Raw genomic sequence first — 25,051 nt, forward strand, 5'->3', positions numbered from 1 at the left:
CCCATTATAAGTCTGACTCGGTTTGTCAGTAGCATGTGGATTACACAGTAAAATTTCTTCATTGTTTATCAACATTCTATATTTGTCAGTGAAACTGTTCGGGGGAGGACGATATTTTGTGGATTCAGTCTCAAGTAACCATACCCAGACAGGCTATAGAGTTTGTTGGCACAGTGACATAATCACTGTGCCAACAAACTCTCCGGCCTGTCGGGGTATGTTGCTACGCTGAGATATGGATTCATCAAGAGATTTTTCGAAGTAGAGTGGTTCAGAACACGCAGATAAAGGCTACTCACCAAATCAGCAAAACATCTATAATTCGCCACTTAAAAGCGCACTTTTTTCCCATCATAGGTATTCTTCTCGGTGCTGATGGCTTCCTGGATGTTAGGTATGGCGTCGCCCTTCATCGAGGCGTTTTCGATAGCCAGAGGCGCCGCAGCGAAGGTGTACTCCGTCATCGACCGGAAGCCTCCCATCAACAGCATGTCTGAGGAAGGCAAGAGACTTCTAGCGGTCAAGGGCGATGTCGTCTTTAAGGACGTACACTTCGAGTATCCGTCACGCAAAGGTGTCAAGGTGAGTGCCCAAATTCTAGCAGCACGCATCCGAAACATGGTAAGACTGCTTCTCCTTTCAGTGTACATATTTATATTGTATCAATAACTTCCTTTTCGACTGTTAATAATAACACTTTGTATCGATGCAGAGCTACAGGGTTAACTGCAGTACGGCAGCTTGAATGGCAGCATTGGTTAAACAGTTGCCAATATGACCTTGAAGGGCTGAGGAGATCCCGGTGCAGACTTTTCCACAACAGAACCATCTGAGCTCGGAATCTCTGTCTTAGAAATCGGCAAGACTAATCACTAGATCACTAAAGCTTCTATTTTCCTGTTTATTATTCGTCATAACCTTCAGCATGTGTGTTCTACCGGTTTTAGAAAATTTTAAGTTAACAAACCGGAGAGCGTATTTCCACACAACTGCTTCTTCGTAAAATCTGGGCGAAACCTACTGCATAATTACTGGTCTCTTCTGCATTTGCTAGCCTCGTTATAGAGAGCGTTTCATGTGCAAAATTCGAAATTATCGAACACAATTTTTTGCTCCTAATATCTACTCTTAAACCAGATTGGTCGCCTTATTTGAAATTATTAAGAGTGGACACTACCCTGTATTGCATTACAGCTGGAGAACTAGGTTAGTTGCTTAATGGGAAGGACAGTAATTTGTCAAAATCTGTATTAGTGGTTTCAATTAATGTACTAGCCAGAGAAAAAGCCTCACTTATTTTAGTAATATACACTCCTGGAAATTGAAATAAGAACACCGTGAATTCATTGTCCCAGAAGGGGAAACTTTATTGACACATTCCTGGCGTCAGATACATCACATGATCACACTGACCGAACCACAGGCACATAGACACAGGCAACAGAGCATGCACAATGTCGGCACTAGTACAGTGTATATCCACCTTTTGTAGCAATGCAGGCTGCTATTCTCCCATGGAGACGATCGTAGAGATGCTGGATGTAGTCCTGTGGAACGGCTTGCCATGCCATTTCCACCTGGCGCCTCAGTTGGACCAGCGTACGTGCTGGACGTGCAGACCGCCTGAGACGACACTTCATCCAGTCCCAAACATGCTCAATGGGGGACAGATCCGGAGATCTTGCTGGCCAGGGTAGTAGACTTACACCTTCTAGAGCACGTTGGGTGGCACGGGATACATGCGGACGTGCATTGTCCTGTTGGAACAGCAAGTTTCCTTGCCGGTCTAGGAATGGTAGAACGATGGGTTCGATGACGGTTTGGATGTACCGTGCACTATTCAGTGTCCCCTCGACGATCACCAGAGGTGTACGGCCAGTGTAGGAGATCGCTCCCCACACCATGATGCCGGGTGTTGGCCCTGTGTGCCTCGGTCGTATGCAGTCCTGATTGTGGCGCTCACCTTCACGGCGCCAAACACGCATACGACCATCATTGGCACCAAGGCAGAAGCGACTCTCATCGCTGAAGACGACACGTCTCCATTCGTCCCTCCATTCACGCCTGTCGCGACACCACTGGAGGCGGGCTGCACGATGTTGCAGCGTGAGCGGAAGACGGCCTAACGGTGTGCGGGACCGTAGCCCAGCTTCATGGAGACGGTTGCGAATGGTCCTCGCCCATACCCCAGGAGCAACAGTGTCCCTAATTTGCTGGGAAGTGGCGGTGCGGTCCCCTACGGCACTGCGTAGGATCCTACGGTCTTGGCGTGCATCCGTGCGTCGCTGCGGTCCGGTCCCAGGTCGACGGGCACGTGCACCTTCCACCGACCACTGGCGACAACATCGATGTACTGTGGAGACCTCACGCCCCACGTGTTGAGCAATTCGGCGGTACGTCCACCCGGCCTCCCGCATGCCCACTATAGGCCCTCGCTCAAAGTCCGTCAACTACACATACGGTTCACGTCCACGCTGCCGCTGCGATGGAGCTCCGTATGCCACGGCAAACTGGCTGACACTGACGGCAGCGGTGCACAAATGCTGCGCAGCTAGCGCCATTCGACGGCCAACACCGCGGTTCCTGGTGTGTCCGCTGTGCCGTGCGTGTGATCATTGCTTGTACAGCCCTCTCGCAGTGTCCGGAGCAAGTATAGTGGGTCTGACACACCGGTGTCAATGTGTTTTTTTTTCCATTTCCAGGAGTGTATCTTTGTTGGCTTTACATCTACTTGCACTTAAATGATCTTGAAAAATGTAAGTGTTAGGGAGTGTTCACGTTGTGCGGTTGGCGGAGACGCGTCGAGTCTGGCAGTGACGCGTCGGGATATCAAATCCACTGTTTCGTATTATGGTGTTCAAATTACTGCTGGTCCACAACAGCACACTGGAAGCTGGTTCGTCAGGTGTTGGCAGCATTCAGAATGTTTAATGTGTGAGCCGGTGCCAGCCGGTAGAGCAATGCTTCAGCTTCAGCGCTAAATGTTTCAGATGTCTTCCACCTATTTTACCAGAAGCGTCACAACACAAGATGTTTGTTTTTTATAGAAGACCCACTCAATCAGCGAGGAAAGTTTACAAGTCTTGTAATGATACAAGCACTTACGTAGTCTATCTACATTTACTTAGTCAAACCATTTTCACTCATCTGTAACAACAGGAAACTGAAATGCCATATGTTCTTATAGGCTGCAAACGACCGATAGATGTGATTTGAGAGAGGGAGGTGCCTCACACCGAAGTGTGCTCAGAAGCGCAGCAATTGTGTCACTGACTACATTGCATCGCAGCCACACTGCTGGCCTTCCGCTAATTACAGTGATGGCGCTGTGCAGTGTGCATGCGTGCGTCAGCGCGAAAGCCAATACGTGCTGCGTTGCCGTCCGGCTGTCCAGCGTTTCAGACGCAGCACTCCTACTCGGAGCACAGCTAAGTCGCCGCCAAGCCTGTTCCCTGCGCCTTTAGCCCAGGCACATCCTGCTGGGTGCTCTATTAAGCGCAACTCGTGGACCTCAAGTAGAGAGCCGAAGGGAAACAGCGGACCGTCGTCGTTGTAGTGAGCCTTAGCAGCTCCAGACGTCCACCCAGGGCAGCTTGGTCAGTGGCCACAAACAGCTGTGCATTCCGGAGGCCACGAGTTCGCGCCCCGACCCCGTCCCCTGTGGATAGTATCTTGCAACCCTCCCGATGACGTCACCCATAGTGCCGAATCTAGCAGCCGCTACCTCCCCGTGCTGCTGCAGCTCCCACCCCAGCTATGGTGCATCCATGCAATTTCAGCGGGCCGCTTCGCTACCGATATCCATCACCCGAGGGTCGTCGTGGTTGGCCTGCAACTTAAACAATCGTCATTCTCTCCAGGTCGAGACGCGGAGAAAATGGCGAAATGACTGCCCCCATTTGATCCTCCTGGTTGACTTATTTATACGTCTTCTCCCTATGCCTCTAACGTAGTTCCTCTGCAGGGAACAAGTGGAGTGCTGTTTAATATTTACAACGTGAGCTTTCCTTCAGCCTGCCTCAGCCCCAACACACAGAGCAATAAGCGCTGTTGGAACTGAATCGTGCGGATTTTTCCCAGCACGTCAGTGCCCTGTGCTGCCCTGATTATTTCGCCCTTGTACACAGCGCCCGCCAGTACGTACTCCTCGCAGTCATATGCTAAATATCAACACTGCCCGCGCGTGTCATCCGAAGTGTCAATCGCTCCCTTAACTACTACCTTCCAGCCATAGCTGTGCGGAATTTAAAAAAAAAAAAAAAGCCAAATCCACACCTGTACTTAATGGTGGAGCAGCACCCCCCCCCCCCCCTTCTGAGAACATTCTTCCCATATCTTTAGCTTGGTGCCCTCCCGCCCACTCAGCTTCTACACTCCTGGAAATGGAAAAAAGAACACATTGACACCGGTGTGTCAGACCCACTATACTTGCTCCGGACACTGCGAGAGGGCTGTACAAACAATGATCACACGCATGGCACAGCGGACACACCAGGGACCGCGGTGTTGGCCGTCGAATGGCGCTAGCTGCGCAGCATTTGTGCACCGCCGCCGTCAGTGTCAGCCAGTTTGCCGTGGCATACGGAGCTCCATCGCAGTCTTTAACACTGGTAGCATGCCGCGACAGCGTGGACGTGAACCATATGTGCAAATTGACGGACTTTGAGCGAAGGCGTATAGTGGGCATGCGGGAGGCCGGGTGGACCTACCGCCGAATTGCTCAACACGTGGGGCGTGACTTCTCCACAGTACATCGATGTTGTCGCCAGTGGTCGGCGGAAGGTGCACGTGCCCGTCGACCTGGGACCGGACCGCAGCGACGCACGGATGCACGCCAAGACCGTAGGATGCTACGCAGTGCCGTAGGGGACCGCACCGCCACTTCCCTGCAAACTAGGGACACTGTTGCTCCTGGGGTATCGGCGAGGACCATTCGCAACCGTCTCCATGAAGCTGGGCTACGGTCCCGCACACCGTTAGGCCGTCTTCGCTCACGCCCCAACATCGTGCAGCCCGCCTCCAGTGGTGTCGCGACAGGCGTGAATGGAGGGACGAATGGAGACGTGTCGTCTTCAGCGATGAGAGTCGCTTCTGCCTTGGTGCCAATGATGCTCGTATGCGTGTTTGGCGCCGTGAAGGTGAGCGCCACAATCAGGACTGCATACGACCGAGGCACACAGGGCCAACACCCGGCATCATGGTGTGGGGAGCGATCTCCTACACTGGCCGTACACCTCTGGTGATCGTCGAGGGGACACTGAATAGTGCACGGTACATCCAAACCGTCGTCGAACCCATCGTTCTACCATTACTAGACCGGCAAAGTAACTTGCTGTTCCAACAGGACAATGCATGTCCGCATGCATCCCGTGCCACCCAACGTGCTCTAGAAGGTGTAAGTCAACTACCCTGGCCAGCAAGATCTCCGGATCTGTCCCCCATTGAGCTTGTTTGGGACTGCATGAAGCGTCGTCTCAGGCGGTCTGCACGTCCAGCACGAACGCTGGTCCAACTGAGGCGCCAGGTGGAAATGGCATGGCAAGCCGTTCCACAGGACTACATCCAGCATCTCTACGATCGTTTCCATGGGACAATAGCAGCCTGCATTGCTGCGAAAGGTGGATATACACTGTACTAGCGCCGACATTCTGCATGATCTGTTGCCTGTGTCTATGTGCCTGTGGTTCTGTCAGTGTGATCATGTGATGTATCTGACCCCAGGAATGTGTCAATAAAGTTTCCCCTTCCTGGGACAATGAATTCACGGTGTTCTTATTTCTATTTCCAGAAGTGTAGAATTCAGTAATTTACATCTCGATGCAATCTCTCGAATTTACCACACAGGACTTCCGCTCACACTTTACTGCTGCCATGTCACCATTATCATACTCTTACACACTAAATAAGACCTTACAACTAATTGCTCCCCCAACCAATGTCGGTCAACAATTCTAACGGTGGTTGGTGTGTTTACACTTCCAAAGATCGTGCTTTGCAGCGTGTTACGCAGAAACACAATATGCAAAAACCTGCTAGAAACACGCCACAACTAATGGTCGATACGCTCACCGCTGCTACTTTGTGCTCCTTTTCTTCCTGGATGTGGCGTGCATGTTGCCACATTTTTTCCATCGAAATTTATCCTTGCTAGGCCTCCCTTGATCTGTCCTAAAATGCAAAAAACTTGGGATTAAGTGAGTCATTTAAATGCGTTACATTTTGAACGGGTAATACCCTCAGATATCCTTCTGACCAATACAGCGTATTCAGTGACAATGTCGTAACAGCTGAGTCCATAAACATAGCCAGAAGACCAAAATCCGTCCCGACTACCTCCCAAGTCGTGCCATTAATTATCATTCTGATTTCCCGAGGCTCCACTTTTTCAATCCTGCGGTCTGTCTCCTACACAGCAATACATCCATACAGTTTCCGGAGTGAATACGGAGTATAATCAATGAGTACACATTCTCTTGAAGTATTTTTGGCCTGGCAGGAGGTCCTTCCACCAGAAACAAACTCGCTTCACATGCCCACATAACAGTACGTACTTGGCCCCCTGGACAGATCACAACCTTCCTTTGTATGCACCTTTCCATCTGTACCCGCGAAAAAAGCCTGCCTGTCCTTTGAGACTAGCAATACTTCCCGTGTTCTCATCTGCATCCCCTTACCCAATATCCGCCATTTCACTGAATACGGATGAATGGCGTAGCAGTGAAACTCCCAGTTTCTCCCTGCAACAGCTACACGCTACGCTATATGCACCCTGGCTCCATCTGTTTCCACATCCACCGCAGCTATATGGAAGAACAGTAGCAGCTTCTGTTGCAACACTTAGGCTTTATGCTGTAACTCCAAGGAAACTGCCTTCCTACCCGCCACAGTCCCATCATGAATTCCCAAGGTATAACGAATACGGGACTAAGTTGCCCGTTGCTCGCATGGAACATTACCTCCTCTAATATCGCCACTTTACTCCTACCATCCGCAGGTTGGTCCGCTGGTACATGCAGCAACCTCGCCTGGTACATGCAGCAACCGCGCTGCGTTCAATTCATTGCCCAGCACACTCAGCTGCAACTGTATTTTCTCCAATCGCTATTTAGTACCTCCTTCGTTTCGCTAGCACATCCGGTTAGCTCTACTGCTAATTCCTGTACTATTCTCGTGTTTTTCAACACCCCTTGTTTTAAGTTCGATAACCGCTTCTGTATACCACTCCTCGGTGTCCTTCATATAACTTGTCATTTGCTCAACCTGAACAACTGCGCTGTTTAACTCCTGCACATCCTCTTCGTCTCCTGTTCCGAATATTGTATTTAACAATTTTCCTGCAGCATTTACCGAGCTCCTCTTCCGCTGACTCCTAGCTTGAGGAACTACATCCACCAACTGTTACAACGGAGCATTAATTTACTGTAAGTGAACTGCAACACATGGATCTCTCCATTTATCTACCTAAATAAATTATTCCCTTGTGCCGCTATCATAATTCCGAAAAGGCATCCTCACACACCTAATTCCTAATCCCCCAGATCTCGATTGTTGTTTTTAGCGCCCACTTATGACTAGTGGGGCACACGTCCCGTCGTCTCAAGATTAGCCACCCGATTCTAGAGGCTGAACAACCTGCCTCGCCCTTGAAGACGTACAGCAATAGCAGGACGATCCTCGTTCCCCAGAATGTTATTACATATTCGCCACCTGCATAACAAAATTACTCTCTCAACCTCTCCGTCCTTCCGAGAATTCAGTCCACAAAAAAAAACAATATCAATAGCAACAGCATGAAAAGCTAATAACTCCGAAAAAACAACAAATTTCCCTATGCCAATAAAAATACATACTCCCTGATATACTAAACCGAAAAATAAGCAAGAAATTACAATTATACAACTTACTTAAGTACCCTAACCTATACGGCACATCATGCTCCTTACGTTGCTGACCAATTCCTTCTTCTTACACTTTGTAACTTTCACCTTCTGGTTGGCTGCCGATAATGGCAGTACCCCCCCCACACACACACACACCATCCATTTACACGGTTTTATGCGACTGGGGTGTATAACAGACGTTTTTGTGGGGAACTGTATCTCCACGACCTGCTATGGTCCCACGTATTTCTTCATTGTTCTCTTTGACGTATAGGGTACTAACTATTACCCACTGCTCCAAGCGGTATTGCAGCAATTTCTCATCGCGTCTCTTGCTCCTGGCCCTCTTGGTGCCTTCATATTTACCTTTTGTATGTTCCTCCAAACTTCCCTAATTCTTCTGGCAAACTTCCTCACCAACTCACCACTTGGTCCTAATTTAGGAAACAAAACTTCAAAGGGAGATGGCTCTTTCCTTTCGTACACCACCTCAGATGGTGGCAAGTTTTTCGTAGTATGTTTCTTCGAATTATAAGTACGCTGTACATTAGGTTAAGAGGCATCCTAATCGCCGCGCCTGGAACCTATGTAATACATATTTGCAACTGTCTTGTGCACGCGTTCAGTTCTCCCATTGGTAAGCAGATGAAACAGACTCGTCCGTAACTTCCGTACACGAAAAATGTGGCATTGTTTCATTAAAACCGAGACAATCAATAATTATGGTTTGAGGCACCCGCAACTTCAATTTCCAGCTGTTTACTAACGTCTACGCTACAATACTAGCCCGTTGGTCCGGCAACGGTATCATTGCCAAAAATCAAGAAAAATGAACGATGATCGTGAGAACATACCTATTTCCTGCAGGTGTTTTATTAAATGGCCTGAGGACATGGAATCCCAGCATCGAAAATTGACTGGAAACCTGTGATAAACTTTGCAGTGAGACTTTCTTGTTCGTAATGTCGGTCCTCTTCGGACGTGGGACACAGTCCAACATACTGCTCCAGGTCACGGCCGAGCGGGGTAGCCGTGCTGTCTAAGGACGCCTTGCCACGGTTCGGGCGGCTACCCGCGTCGGAGGTTCGAGCCCTGCCTCGAGCATGGGTGTGTGTGTTAGCGTAAGTTAGATTAAGTAGTGTGTAAGCCTAGGGACCGATGACCTTAGCTGTTTGGTCCCATAGAAACTCATCACAAATTTCCACGTCACGCTTCCTGTTCCTCCACTGAAAGTGCCCTGCTGTCGCTCGTGGCCCATCGTGATCTGACAGCATATGGTCGTGAGACTGCTGCAAAATATATTTCTGAGAACCGTCTGGAACCTACCCAACAAATGTGGTCCGCAACTCATCGTTCTACAAAACAGACACACATGCTTAATAAAATGTGGCCGTGAGTAAAATTTCTGGCTCTCCCTGACTTCAGGATTACCTCGTATTCGAATTCACTAAGATTAAGTGTTCCCCGAGTTTTAAACTTTATACCACACAGATAACATTGGAAATACATAATACCATGTATGACCACCAACATCTCTTTCTCCATTGTTGAGTAGCTATCCACCGTCTTGTTAAACTGCCTCCACGCATACGCTACCGGATGTTTCTGACCATCTACAATTTGTCCCAAAACACAGTCTACTGCCTTATTTGAAGCATTACGTGAAAAGGCTGAACTCTTTCTCGAAATCCGGAGAAACCAATACTGGATCTGAAACTAACATTTCTTTGAATTTTGAAATGACTCCTTACATTTCTGCGACCACTGAAATTTCTTCCCCTTCTTCAGTAACTTGTTTTAGGACCTGGTTATTTTCGCAAAGTCCTTCGCGAACCATCTACAGTAATTACAGAGGCTCATGAACGAGCGTACTTGCTTCGTTGTTTGTGGTATTGGATAATTTTAAACTGTGTCTGTAAGACAAGGATCGGTGTATGCTACACTCACTAAACACGGGTACCTAAGGTAGTTTACCGGAGTTTCCACAAAATGGCACTCGTCCACATTTAACGTCAAATGTGCCAATCGTTGTCTATTAAAGACATTCTCCATATGTCTCACATGCTCCGGTAAATCCTTTGAACAGACAATTGTGTTATCGAGATAGACCAAACTAGTTTTTGGCTTTGATCCCTCAGTACCCCAAATAATAATCCAAAAAAGTTGCCGGTGTGTTCTTTAGTCTAAATGGCATGGATTTGTAATGAAAATGTCCTTCTGGGACGATAATCGCTGTATTCGGCCTGTCTTCAGTTGACTCATCCAAATGATAGTGTCCATTCCTGAGGTCCGTAGTTGTAAAGTAACTACACTGTCCCTGACTATCCAAAGTTTCCGTGACGTTTGGAAGTGGATAAGCACTGGAAATGATTCACGCGTTTAGATATCTGCAGCCACAGCGAAATCTGCATTTTTGTGTCCCGTCCGCTGATTTCTTCGGCACGACAACAATATTTGTGTTGCAGGGATTATCACTCAGCTCTGTGATATCATCCCGTAGTTGTTGTTCAAACGGTTGCAGCTGATTTGCTGCACGGTCTGGCTGCCTATAAATTGGTGCGCTGTCCCCTGTAAGTATGCAATAGTACGTCACTGTGGTTGCCGGTAACCCACTATTCGCACAAGATAAATCACTAAACATCAACAACAAGCTCTCCATAGTCATTCCGTCACAGCCCTTCAGATGACCTACTTTTCCTCATAACACGTCCGTATCGACAGTTTGCTTGTGATTTTCCTCTGGGCTGGACCTATCGAAGTCGTCTTCCAAGACTCTCACAGTTGCTGTTACAGTACCCTTTGAAAGAGTCACGTTCCCCTTTCCAAAGTTATCCACAGTAACCAGAATCGTCTGTTCCCACTAATGTCACTTTCATGCGCCAAACTCCTGCGCATAATACAATGTGAACTGTCCAACTCTTCACTGTTTAAGAGCGGTTCAACCACATATAATGTTTCCCTCAGCAAATTTCTATCGATAGAATCTCACACTATCTTTTCATTCTGCTGACTGATCTTTACTGAAAACGTACTCAGTTTAGTTGGTTTCACCTCCATGATAGGGTCCGTAGCTTGTGGTCTCTCGGTCGTTTTCTTGCTTCCCGAGCACAGGTTCCCGGGTTTGATTCCCGGCGGGGTGAGGAATTTTTATCTGCTTCGATATACTGAGTGTTTGTGCTTTCCTCATTATTTCATTGTCATTCCTGAAAGTGGCGGGTCTGGACTGAGCAAAGGCTGGGAATCTGTACGGGCGCTGATAACCGCGCAGGCTGGCCGTTGTAGCCGATCGGTTCTAGGCGCTACAGTCTGGAACCGCGCGACCGCTGCAGTCGCAGGTTCGAATCCTGCCTCGGGCATGGATGTGTGTGATGTCCTTAGGTTAGTTAGCTTTAAGTAGTTCTAAGTTCTAGGTGGCTGATGACCTCAGCAGTTAAGTCCCATAGTGCTCCGAGCCATTTGATAACGGCGAAGTTGAGCGCCCCACAAACCAAACATCATCATCATCCGTGATAGGTGAACCTTGCGCCATTGTCTCAGTTGCTACTGTTTTCATCAGTTGAAACAAAGTCCTAATTTGTTCCAGTATGCGTTGCAAAAGATCCTAACATGATGACTGACGTGGAAGTCTAGCCTTAGAATCAATGAATAACCTTCGCCTATGCATGGCAACACTTCGATGCATTCACTGAACTTTTACAGACCGAAAACTCCAGTACTGCCGTACCCAATGATTCTATCCTGTTATCGCCAACCTCATTTAACCAACACAGTGGTGGCCCCAGTCTCCTCTTTCCCATGAGGTCTAGACTGATAACGGGCACCTGACACCAGACTGTTACAGCCTCCCAGGCTCAGTGGTGGCAGTATGTCAGTACGACAGAGATGTGTGGTCTGAGAGAGACGAGAGAGTCACGCCGAAGCGTGCAGAGAAACAGCGGCAAGTGTGTCACTGACTTTATTGCATCGAAGGTACACAGCAGGCCTTCTGCTGATCCCAGTGATGGCACCATATGGCGTGCGTGCGTGGGTCAGCGCCACTATCAATACCAGAATTTGCTGCGTCGGTGTCTGGTTACCCAGCCTTGCATACACAGTGTTCCTGCCCACGCCACAGCGAAGTGGCCGCCAAGCGTGCTGGCTGTGCCGGTAGCCGGGGACGTGGCTGCCTGTTCCATCAAATGCAGCTCGTGGACGCCATGTACAACGCCATTGGAAACAGCCGACCGCCGTCGTTGTAGTAAGTCTTAGGCATGTGCAGCCCAGGGAAGCTCGGTCAGTGATCGCAGACAACTCTGCACCCGCGAGGCCACGAGTTCGCGCCTCGGCCTCGCCCCTACGGACGGCAGATTGCAATCCGCCGGAAGGTGTCGCCCAGTGAGGAGAAGCTAGCAGCTCTCTCGCTCCTCGCACCGGCGCAGCTCACACAATGTGTGGCCTGCCCCGTCCCACTCCGTGCAGCGGTGGGTGGTGGTAGTTTCAGCGGACTGGTTGGCTGCCGATATCCATCACCAGGAAGTCGTAGTGAATGTCCTGCAACCTGAACAATCGTCGTTCCTCCCGGTTTGAGACGCGGACAGAATTGCCCCCATTTAAGCCTCCGGGCTCGCTTATTTATACGTGACAAGTGGAGTGCTCTTTAATATTTATAACGTCAGGTTTCCTCAGTTCGCTTCGGAACCGACACACAGATCATTAGGCTCTGGTGTAACTGCAACTTACGGGCTCTTCACAGCACGTCAGTGCCGTGTGCTGTCCTCATTAATTCACACTTGTATGCAGTGCCCTCCGGGCCATACCTTCTCGCCTTAGGGCGGTGTCGTAAACCTGCCCTGCAGAATCGTTTGCTAAAAATCTACATTGCCCGTGCCTGCCATCTAATGTGACAATCGGTCCCTTAATTACTACCTTCCAGCCATGGCTGTGCGAAATTTAAAAGAATTGTCTAAATCCACACTCGTACTTATTCTTGGCGCAGCATTATCCTTCAGCGCAAAATGATGAAATCGAATTGGGAACACGTTAGAGGTAGCTACAGAGGATAGCTTAAAGAGCTTGTCAAAATCAGATCTGGTAATCGAGGAAAAATGCATCTATCCGCAGTTACACTTAGCTTTGGTTTCATCACATGAATATCTCAAACGGTATGTTAATTCCAATAGATATGCACAGTTTCATGTCGCCAGAAACAGAATCATTGAGACAAATACCATTATCTCAGGGATTTTTGCTTATCGATCTGTCTGTGTCAGTAGGTGATCAGTGTGACAGATCGTCAAAGAGCCACTGCCTCTGAAAAGCAAGCATCGTTAAGAACATAGAAAAAAAGAGTTAGTGGAGAAAATATTGAAGAATTTTTGCAACTCAAAAAGGACAAAATACCTTTGCTGAAGTCACAGCAAGACATTACGGAAGATAAGGATGCTAATTGCTTCCTGAAGTATCTCAGGAGTCCAATAAACTCGCTTTCTCTCCAGAGGCAAATATTCTTAATACATCAAATACAGGAGCCAAGCGATAACGATTGAGGGCAATGCGTTATGTACAAATTTCTTCGAAACAATGACCGTGCTTTAATCTATCTTATCTGGTTGCTATACGAAATTTTTCTTTTGTCTTATCGTCCAGCAAGAATTTTTGTTTGCTTAGAAGCTGTGTCTTTAATGTTCAGCAACACCTATGAAAATACATATGATTAAGCCTATAATAAGAATAAAATTTTTCAGGGAAATTGTCATGCCGCTAAATTTGGGCAGAGTTCATAACTTCGGATTTCGTCTATGCTTCAAAATTTGACGTTACTACGCTGCACTGGCTACTACACTGTCAAAACAATACAAATAAAATAATGAAGTTATTGTCTACACGAAAGGACAGTCTGGTTGGTAGTGAACAACTGATGGCTGCGTCTGTGTTAACTACGACGTTGTATGTTAACTGTCAAAGAGTGGAAATTCTTAAGGCGGAGCAGATCTGCCCACCAGGGCGTGAAAGAAGGAAAAATAACAAAGACACGCAGACCCACACCGATCTATAAATCGATGATAATTCATTCACCTGCCCTGCAGTGTTTGAGACAACGCTGAACTTGCCCATTACTCTTTTTCTTAATCATCTGTAACGACCTCGATGTGGACAGGACGTTAAACCTAATCTTCTTTCCTTCCTTCTTTCCGTCAAATATAAAAATCGAAATGGAGGCTCCTTAGAGACTGAGACGAGAATATGAAATTTTAGGAGTAGTGTAGTAGTAACAACAAGCGATTTGTGTGTATTTTAATAAGTTATACAGACATGACTATATTAAATTTGAAGGAGCATTCTGCTTACAAAGTCTGTTTTGTGCCTGATAACTTGAATATTAGAAATAATACAATTTTATTGTTCTGCAAAGTTCGAATTTATGGGACCTTTATGCCTGCATCTTGCCTGAGTTTTGATAAATAAATGTAAACGTAGGCTTCCGCGGCCGCTGTCACAGTTAATAAAATTCTTATAGGTTTCAGGTCGCATTGTCATGTATAAAATTCCGACGTTTCGGCGACTGTTGCCAGCAATACACCCTGAGGAACTGAGGAAGGCGCCTTGCAACAGTCGCCGAAACGTCGATATTTTATACATGACAATGCGGCCTCAAACCCAGATGAATTTTATTGACTTTGATAAAGAAGTTTCTCAGAGATTTTATTTTCGAGAAATCGACGGTGTCTTATTGCACCATCGTCCGTGGCACTGTTTCATCTCTGACGCTGTCCTTGGCCGTGTTGTGTGTAAATATACATATTGTGAAAACTAGAAATTTGTGATATGTTCGTATGGGACCAAACTGCTAAGGTCATCGGTCGCCAGGGCTTACACACTACTTAATCTAACTTAAACTAACTGACGCTAAGGACAACACACACACCCATGCACGAGGGAGTACTCGAACCTCCGACGGGGGTAGCCGCACGAACCGTGGCAAGGCGCCAAGACAGCACAGCTACCCCGCGCGGCTGAAAACATGAACTTTAAGTGATGCATCGTAATAAAATCTCTGTGCAACACCATTTTTCTTCCTTCCTAAAATGGTGTTCGTCTTTTGCTAACATCGTATGATGTTTTGACATCAAGTTTTGTTATTAGAGTTGGTTTTATTTATGTATAGTATGTTGTAATTGTATGTTACTATGAGTTCAGCCCAAAAATACACAGTAGCAGTAAACATATTTCTACTGTTGGTCACTGAAATGCTGCCACAATGCATACTGATTAAAATCTACGTAAGACTTCCGTGATACGGCGTTATTAGAACAGAAATGTGGCAACGCAATAAGAAATATTAATAAGATTTATTAATAATGAGAAAACAGTATTTACATAACTTTGATATAACAGTGTGATTCATGGCAGCTATCATCCTATTATACCAATTACAGAGAAACTCTAAATAATTTTGCCCGACTGTTAGTAAGCTATGATTTAGTCAGTAAGTGTTATGCCAGCACTCAAAGCTAACTGTATCCATTACTTGACAAGTAGTGACTGATAAGTCGGAACTGAACGGAACTTGCGAAACTGTGCTCTGTAGCACTATTGCCGGAATTGTTGCAGTGTAGGAACGAGGCAAACGGTATGAATCGGGGGAATGTCGGCGATCTGTAATTTTTTTCTGCTGCCAGAAGAATCTCCATCCCTGGCAGAACTGGGCCAGAGAAAAATAGTCCAGTATTGGAAGCGCACTCTATGGAGGCTGGAAATATTAAGGCGAACGAATATAACGCGCTGCTGGACGTGACGCGGAAGCAGAATGTAGTCCTAATTAACAAGAGCCACTTTTAGGCAGCTCTTCGAAACTGAGAAGGTGCCGCGCAAGTGGTTGTGACTATGTGGTGCCGGTGTGTCGCGGTATTTCTTTTCTCAGCTTGCCTTGTAAACAGCATCCCTCCTCTGGTAAGGGGGTGGGGGGCGGGCTTCTTTAGCATCATCCTTCGTTGCTTGCTGGCGTGCATATTTGGTGGATGGACACATGTTACTCTTCCTGGCATTTGCCGGCAGCTCCATGGGAAGCCCCAGCTAAACTACGGTCAGGTGGCGAGCAGTTAAGCGTTTCCAGTAATACATCAGCAGTCTTGCCTGATGAGTGAGGCCCGATGTCCACTTCCACACATTCGTCACTGTCTGGTCTTGATGCTAGAGGTGCTGACGGGGCCGACTCTCGGATGCAGCGGAAGGTCCCTCAGACGTCTGGCTGCATACGACTGCCCTGAATCTGCCAAAGAAAACAGCCTAGGAGGTCCGTTTATATGTATGTGCGCGCAGTGTGACCTGATTTGATTTTTATGCCTTACTGCAATTACATGTGAACATTTAACTTTAACATCACAACAGCAAACTGCTTTACGACTAAGCCTGGTACCCATGTCTTTTTCTCATGTCTGCAGGCTGAAATAAGTATCGGATCATTCAGTTTTAAAAAAGTTTTGTTTCGGCTGTTGTCGAAGCTCCGGATATGGGTGCACGAGTGGCTTTAAAACTGACATTATTGTTCGATGCAGTATTCCATGTTGTGCTCAGCTGGAGATCGTGTATCTTGTGGAGCGGCTCTGTACTGACAGAAGAAGGTCAATACATGACATATGCCTCTTGACAGTTCGTATGTATCTTGCAGTGAGTAGACTGGCCTCAGGAAGAAACGGTGTATTTCTGAAGTGTCAAATGCCACTGACTTAACAAAATAGTTTAAAGCCTGAGAAGAAATGTTTCTGCCGTTCTGTCGACGATAGCTTCATTCCATGGAGATCTTTGACAAAGCCTGAATAGTCTTCATTGAAGATATCGATGACGTTTGTATTACAAATGGATGTTTGCAGAGAGCTTCGATGAGGATGGGACAGTAGTCTCCGAGAAACGGTCCTGTAAAATCAATGTACACACGTAACCAGGACTCTGCTGCCTGTGGCCACTGAAAATGTTGTCGACGTGGAGATAAGTGATATTTTTTGACGTAAGTAGCATTTAGCGACTTTCATTTCAATGCCTTTGTCTACATTTTACAGCAGCAATGCTCTTCGGCTTTGCGTTCAGTGCCAAGTTGCTCCGATGGCACTGATACAGCAACAGCAGTACTTCAGATTTAAGCACCGCAGGAATAACCATACTTGTCTTGCCTGATTGTCAATGTACCAGGACATCTTTTTACACTGCAATTGCGTGCCTCATGTTACAATAAGATTTAACCTCTGAGTTCTTAATTTTACCAATAGGTCACTCCATTTGAATATAACCTTTGATGTTATACGAAAGAGGATCTTTAGCCACAAGTGTGGTAATTAAATCTGCATTTCTAAGGAAGTTTTCCACAGTTTTGACTACTGAAATCTTCTGAAAAACGAACATCATCTGGTGGGTCAAACTTTCTACTTTATGTTATCAAAAGTATCCGGACACCTGGCTGAAAGTAACTTACAAGCTCCTTGCTTCCTCCATCGGTAATGCTGGAATTCAATATGGTTTTGGCCCACCCCTAGCCTTGATGACTGATTCCACTCTCGCAGGCATACGTTAAGTCAGGTGTTAGAAGGTTTCTTGGGGAATAGCGGCCCATTCTTCACGGAGTGCAGTACTGAGGAGAGGTATCGATGTAGGTCGGTGAGGCCTGACACGAAGTCGGCGTTCCAAAACATTCCAAAGGTGTGCTATTCCATTCGAGCCCATTACAGGGGTGTTATTTTCGTGTAACAACTCCGCCATCATGTTGAAAGATGCAATCGCCAACCCCGAATTGATCTTCAACAGTGAGAAGCTCGAAGGGGCTCCAGATATCAATGTGGGCCTGTGCTATGATAGTGTGACGCAAAACAACAAGGGGTGCAAGCCCTGCCTCGGAATTTTACTGTTGACATTACGTACCCTGGCAGATGACGTTCGCCGTGTATTCTTCATACCCACACTCCGCATTCGGATCCCCACATTGTGTACCATCATTCGTCACTCCACAAAAGATTTTGCCACTCTTCAATCGTCCAATGTTTTCGCTCCTTACACCAAGCGAGGCGTCGTTTGGCAGTTACCGGAATTATGCGTGGTTTACGAGCAGCCGCTCGACCATGAAATCCACGTTTTCGCATATCCCGCCTAACTGTTGTTGTACTTGCAGTGGATCCTGATGCAGTTTGGAATTCCAGTGTGATCGCCTGGATAGATGTCTGCATATTACACAGTACGCCCCTCTTCAACTGTCGGCGTTCTCCGTCGGTCAACAGATGACGTCGGCCTGTACGCTTTTGTGGTGTACGTGTCCCTTCACGTTTCCACTTCCCTATCACATCGGAAACAGTGGACCTAGGGATGTTTAGGAATGTGGAAACCTCGCGCACAGACGTATGACACAAGTGACACCCAATCACCTGACCACTTCGAAGTCCGTGAGTTCCACGGAACGCCCCATTCTGCTCTCTCAGGATATCTAATGACTACTGAGTTCGCTGATATGAAGTACCTCGCAGTAGATGCCAGCACAATGCACCTAATATGAAAAGAGTGTGTTTTTTGGGGGTGTCCGGATACTTCTGATCACATAGTATCTTGCGCTGTTGGAAACGAGATAACAAATTTGCATTCATTTGTGGTGCTGTGGATACGAATACGATTTTGTAGTCGTTCTTCAACAGAGGTAACGCCCTGAACAGTAAACGCTGAGCTGTTCGTGTAGGAGTAGTATTGTCCGACCTAAAGGTGGCCACTAAAGAATTGTTCTCTGTGAGGAGGATAAATTGAAGTCCATAAATGTAATCATAAAATTTATTGACTGCAAATACAGTGAGGTGGCGAAAGTCATCGGTTAACGACATACACATAAACAGATGGCAGTAGTATCACGTACAGAGGGTATAAAAGGGTAGTGCATCGGCAGAGCTGTCATTTGTAATGAGGTGAGTCATGTGAAAAGATATCCTACGTGGTTGTAGCCGCACGACAGCAATTAACAGACTTTGAACGCGAGATAGTACTTGGAGCAAGACGTATGGGATGTCCCATTCCGGAAACTGTTAAAAGAATTCAATATTCGGTGACGCAAAATGTCAAGAGTATGCCCAGAATACCAAATTTCAGGCGTTATCTCTCAACACGGACAACGCAGTGGCCGACGGTCTTCACTCTACGACCGAGAGAAGCGTCGTATGCGAACAGTTGTCACCGCTAGCAGACAAGCAACAGCGCGTGAAATAACTGCAGAAATCAATGTGGGAAGTACGACGAACGTATCCGTTTGAACAGTGCGGCGAAATGTGGCGTGAATTATCTATGGCAGCAGACGATCGACGCGAATTCCTTTGCTAACAGCACGACATCGACTGCAGCGCCTCTTCTGGGCTCGTGGTCTTATCGGTTGAGACACAGACGACTGGAATACCGTGGCCTGGTCAGATTAATCCCGGTATCAGCTGGTAAGATCTGCTGATCGGCTTCGAGTGTGGCACAGACCCCAAGTGGCCATGGACTCAAGTTGTAAAAGAAACACTGTGCGAGCTAGTGGAGATTCCAAAATGGTGTGGGGTGTGTTTGCATGGAAATGACTTGGTCCTCTGAGTCATCTGAACCGATAAGTGACTGTAAATGATTATATTCGGCTACTTGAAGACCATTTGCAGCCATTTATGTACTTCATGTTCCCAAACAAGGATTGAAATTTTGTGGATGACAATGCACCATGTCACCGGGCTACAGTTGTTCGCAATGCTGGATAATTTGAGCGAATGTTTCGGCCATACGGATGACCCGATACGAATACCACCAAACATGTGTGGGAAGTAATTGAGAGTAAGCTCGTGCAAAAACTCCTGTACCCGCAACATTTTCGCTCTTATAGAGGGCTGCAGAGGTAGCATGGCTCAGTGCTTCTGCAGGCTTCTTCCAGTGAATTGTTGAGCCCATGTCAAGTCGAACTGCAGCATTACACAAGGCAAAAGCAGGTCAACCCCGGTATTAGAAGGTATCATATGAATTTTGTCACTGCAGGGGAGCCGTCTTCTTAATCGGACTATAATTTCTTTGTACCACTTTCAGAGCCTTTACAGTGAACGCAATTAGTCTATCAAAGCCATGATGTCGATACGACAGAACGGCCTCTGTACCATAGTTTGAAGCAGCCACAACAGTGAGCGTGTCGTGCGGATAATAAGTCTTACGAGGTTTGATGTCAAGCAAACATTATCGTTATTTGTTAGAGGCACGTTGTCATTTACTGTTCCAGTTCCATTTGATACCTGTACGCAATAACTAGGTGCTTCACTGATGGAAACAGTGTGAGGGAGAAAATTTCTATAGTAGTTTATTTGACCTAATACTTGTTTGACATCCATGCGAGCCGGAAGGTTTTATATTGCGGTACGGGCTTGATACCGGGTGCAGATGATCTGTGTCCTGAGTATTGCAGATCGGTTGAGAGAAGATGTATTTCTTTAGTCGCATTTCAAATTTGCCGCTTTCATCTACAGTCTGTCTGGTTGCCCTATTTTAATACGATACTGTGACTGATTGGAGAGGGGGAGTTAGGGTGAAGGGCTGTAAAGTACAACTTGCCTAGTTCCAGCATTGTGGATTTTTATTTGCATGAGAGAGGGTGCAAGGGAAATGTGGTGTAGATGGTCAGACGAAGACATCATTGATTGGGATGATGACGTCACTGATAAGAGTAATGACCCAGCAATGACAGCCTGGCTTGTGATGTCGAAGGTAAGATAATTAACTGTGTCATGGGATGCTAGAAATGTAAACAAAGTGGTCCATAACATACATAGATAGGTTGTTCTCCAATGACATAACGATACAGTTACTTGTGTATTTTACTAATGAGCACCAATACAAAGGCGCTTAATCTAGCTTAAGTGCACTAAATTCCACCCGCTTCCTGTATAGCTTGGGCACCGTATTTTCACAAAAGCTTTCGACTTTAATATCACCCTGATTTGACTGTATAGGATCATAAGAAAATCATAATGGTGAGTACCCTTTCGTTGGTGGCAATTCCATAACGTTCTCAAGTCCCGAAGAAATGAGAGGGATAATATTTAGTGAAAGATTTTAATCTCTCATTGACCTCCATACTCGTCGCTGACATACGAGGAGACTCCAAAACAGATGGCGCTCTGATGCCTATCATTGTTAATTCAAGCTCATGTTGTGACTCTAACATTTCGCTAAACTCACACGAGAATTTTTATTACTTCTGCCACTTGATTCGCTTCACTATTTTACACTGAATGCAAAACAACATAGTGTGCTCAATATGTCCACTTAGTCTCCTCTGAACACTAGTAGTTTCACTTGATAGTAAGAATCAACATTGCTTTCGGAACTCGGGTTGGAACGCAGCTTGAAAATGTTCTATGGTCTTTTTAAAAGCATAGATTACTAAGAAAATTATCAATGAGCAAGTCATTATACTTTCAATGTGTATAGTTCTAATGCCCCAGAAAAACTATTTGGAAACGCACTCTAAGTCATGAACTGAAAACCTTTTGAAAACAGCAACGCAACACATACGCTTTCTTAAACTTAGTGCATTGAAATTAAAAGGGGTCCTCACGTACCTAGTAACTGTGCACTGTACGTGAATGTAATTTTATGCTTGTAGCGTCCAGCTGTGCAGTGGGACTGTCTTCTCATTTGTGAAAACAAAGATTTAATTTGTCAAAAAACACTAATCAACAGAGCAAGCGCTTCCTGCTTACTAGCAACCTGGCACACTCAAGTGACTGAATTCAAAGAATAAGATGTTCGTGGCAAAATATAAGTGAGGGAAATGAACTGACAATGAGTATATTCTCACTAAACACTAGCAGAAACTTAACACTCCAAAGAGATATTCCAAGATTTAAATTTACAAACTGAAGAAAAGTCGTCTTCGTAACACACAACTCTGACTGATTGAAAAACTAATCTTTATAATTCAGGAGAAGGTAACGTCTTTGATTTAACAGTATCATGAAGCAAAATAATGTGAGATGCAATAATCTGCTTCCAAACAGTTACATGTTAGTTACCTATGAGCTCCTACACCAATATGCGCAAGCTCACGTTCCGATACCTACATGCGGAACGATCTTCAGTACATGATGCCACCCTAAGCTCGCCACAAAGGTAACGTACTTTATAGGAAATAAATCATAGTGCTTTCTTGTGCATCATAGTATCTACATATCAGCGTGGATCTCCGCCTTTCTCTCAACAACAAAACACAGCATAGAGCCTCCTCGACTTCACCAAACCGAGTCTGAACAGCGAGTAATGTAATAATGTACTCCGCTCAAACGAGCAGAATCACGTAGTCCAACAGCCGCAGACAACTCCCATTGGTCGAAAACAAAACGGACTCCCAAAAGCCTAAAATTGTCTAAGTGACCGGGCAAAGAGGATGCCGCGATTGATCTAAACTGGTTAGAGCAGACTCGCATAAAGTATAGCAAATATAAAATCGCGATACACAGAAAACAAGATACAATGAGAGAACAATGAAGGTACTGAATAAAAAGTCACCTCTCAAGCTTTTCTATCTAATTGTTTTGAAGATTCATTGCAACAAACTTCCCTAAAGAATCCATAACTTGAAACCTGAAGGCTGTTTGAACTTTCGTCTGGTCATGTTTATTTAAATTGTCTCGTACTTTTCTAAAAAGACTATCTGTCTGTCACCGTGGTAGATAGGATCCACGAATTTCAGGAGAGTACTTGCTTCATGTTATTTAGGTGGCCAAGTAAATAACACTCATACATTAGTCGTACTTGAAACGATGGAATTGCTTTCGATTTCGCAGAATCCAAACGTGCTGAGCATTTGATTTTTTATATATTACTTCCTTTATCAGCTGTTCCTACTATACCTATCCGCATCCTTCACAAAAGATCGGTGAATGCGCCGAAAGTAGATAATGGAGGGAGAGAAGACGACCAGCTGCATTTATTCATTGTGTTTCCGTTTTTTAAATGTTTACATGTTAACTTTCTGGGTTCACTTTTGTGTTGGCAAGCTGTTGATAGTGGAAATACACTAAAGAAACAGGTTTGTCATAGTGCTGGACATTGCTGAAGTATTTGGGCAGAGGAACTGTTGACTGCTGGAGATGAAATCACACAACTTGTAATAACAACGGAATTATAACACCCTTAAGAGGTTAGGGTTGGATTGAAGGACATTGCGTGATAACGCATCGCAGATAGCATTATGCCGAGAGCTCTTTTTGTAAAAATCTGGCAGTGCTGCAATTACATACCGCATGGTAGCAATAAACAAACTGAACATAGGTTAGACTACTAAGTTCCTCTTGAAAAGTGTCTTTTTCTTCCGTTGTAATTAAGAACGGAATAATACGGGAGTTTAGTAGCTACTGTGATGAATTTAGCGCCATGTGGACCAGGAGTATCGATTTTTCCCGCTTTCTTGAGATGTGTGGTAATTTACATTGCACGTACTCAGTTAAAAAATACATTGCAGTGAAGTATATTGCTTTCCAGATTCTGCGAGGTCTGAACTTAAGGATGAAGAGTGGAGAGACAGTGGCGCTTGTTGGAAGTTCTGGTTGCGGAAAGTCCACGTGTATCCAACTCATTCAGAGGTTCTACGACCCGCTTCGAGGAACGGTACGTATCTCAAACTACGTCTTCGCCGTTCATGGCGTGTCTTTTTTTAGAAGCATGAGTCACAAACTTCAGGTAGAGAGCCTACCAGACATGCGTGTCTCTAAACTCATTGTTTCCTAATATCTTTTCAGTGCCAGTCAAACGAGGTATAAGCTCGCTATCAGATGTTATTTTGAACTCATTGTTTCCTAATATCTTTTCAGTGCCAGTCAAACGAGGTATAAGCTCGCTATCAGATGTTATTTTGAAGATTATGTACGTTGTCGATTATTATTGTGCCTACGGACGTTGCTGTCACTGTGCGCTCGTTGCCCACACCCTTCGCATTTTTAGAGACGTTGATCACAGTATCCGTGAGACGTTACTATTGTAAGTGTGTTGTATTAATATTGGCTGTCTCCTGTAATTACTGACACAGTCATGATACCTCATTTTTCAGCCATTATACACAATCAGGATCCCACTCTTACCCTTAGTAGCGTATTTCCCATTCAAGTTGTGTACATAAGATAGTAACTTGATATTTACCAGGTGTGCCACCTTACAGCAACATTCCTACATATTTTGTTTTTCTCATTTCATAGATTCTCTATCTAAAGGTAATAGACGTGAATACTTAACCATCCTGGTGGAAATAATAACCGACGTTTCGTCGTCTTCTGTGACGTCATTTTCAGTAGTTTCTTACTTTCGGTACATTTGAAACGTCCCCTTAGAACAATTGTACAAGACTGTGCTTAAACTGTCACACAATATTTTTAGCGCAACGCAATCTGACTTCCAAAAATCCCTACGAAAGAATGGCCCTGACTAACATTAACCTATACTTTTCACAAATCACTTACCTCACAAAAATCTTCGTTACTCAAGCTACTGCAATACAGCCAGCGCCACTACTGCCAGCTAAATAAAAGATTCAAACTACTGATGGCACTAACTACTGATAGGCATAGTTAGCAAATGAAAGATTTTAATACAGAACAAACAATGTATTTACCTTAATAGTCATAATATATATATATATATATATATATATATATATATATATATATATATATATATATATATATATATATATATACCCCCACGTCCACCACTGCTGGCGGCTCACCTCCAACTGCGCAACGCTACGCGCTGTTAGAATCCAGCTGCCTCTGCTCAACACTACAATGGCAGACAACAATGCAACAATGCAAACTAAACACACACTGCGCACAGCACAGCCAGTGATTTTTCATACCGAGCGCTAAGCGGCGTTACCAATAAGAAAACCTAAACAGCCTACTTACACATTTATGTATCGTCATCTGCTTGTTCCCATATTTTATCAGTTCTAATATCTACATGACTATAGATACTGGAAGATGTATCACTTTTCATGCGTTCAAGTGCAGCAAGTTTTCAGTTTACAAATTAGTCGTAATGTATCTTTGTAATCAGATGACGGAGAACTGATGGTCCACCTGTCACACACGTCAAGGTCTCCAATAAAGATGAACTGCTACTCAGAAGTCACTGCATGCTAATGTCACAAGTTAATAGTCCAGTATCAA

General features: G+C 45.5%; 1 protein-coding gene across 1 annotated transcript in view; it reads left to right on the plus strand.

The window, feature by feature from the left end:
* The window catches only part of LOC126354017 (ATP-dependent translocase ABCB1-like), a 282,194-nt gene that overhangs the window by 126,501 nt on the left and 130,642 nt on the right, over window positions 1-25,051 (plus strand). The window contains exons 9-10 of the mRNA XM_050003340.1: window positions 358-582; window positions 23,373-23,498. Of these exons, the coding sequence (XP_049859297.1) occupies window positions 358-582; window positions 23,373-23,498 (351 nt within the window). The remainder of the gene's footprint in view (window positions 1-357; window positions 583-23,372; window positions 23,499-25,051) is intronic.

This window comes from Schistocerca gregaria, chromosome 3, assembly GCF_023897955.1.
Source record: "Schistocerca gregaria isolate iqSchGreg1 chromosome 3, iqSchGreg1.2, whole genome shotgun sequence".
Classification (NCBI taxonomy): Eukaryota; Metazoa; Arthropoda; class Insecta; order Orthoptera; family Acrididae; genus Schistocerca; species Schistocerca gregaria.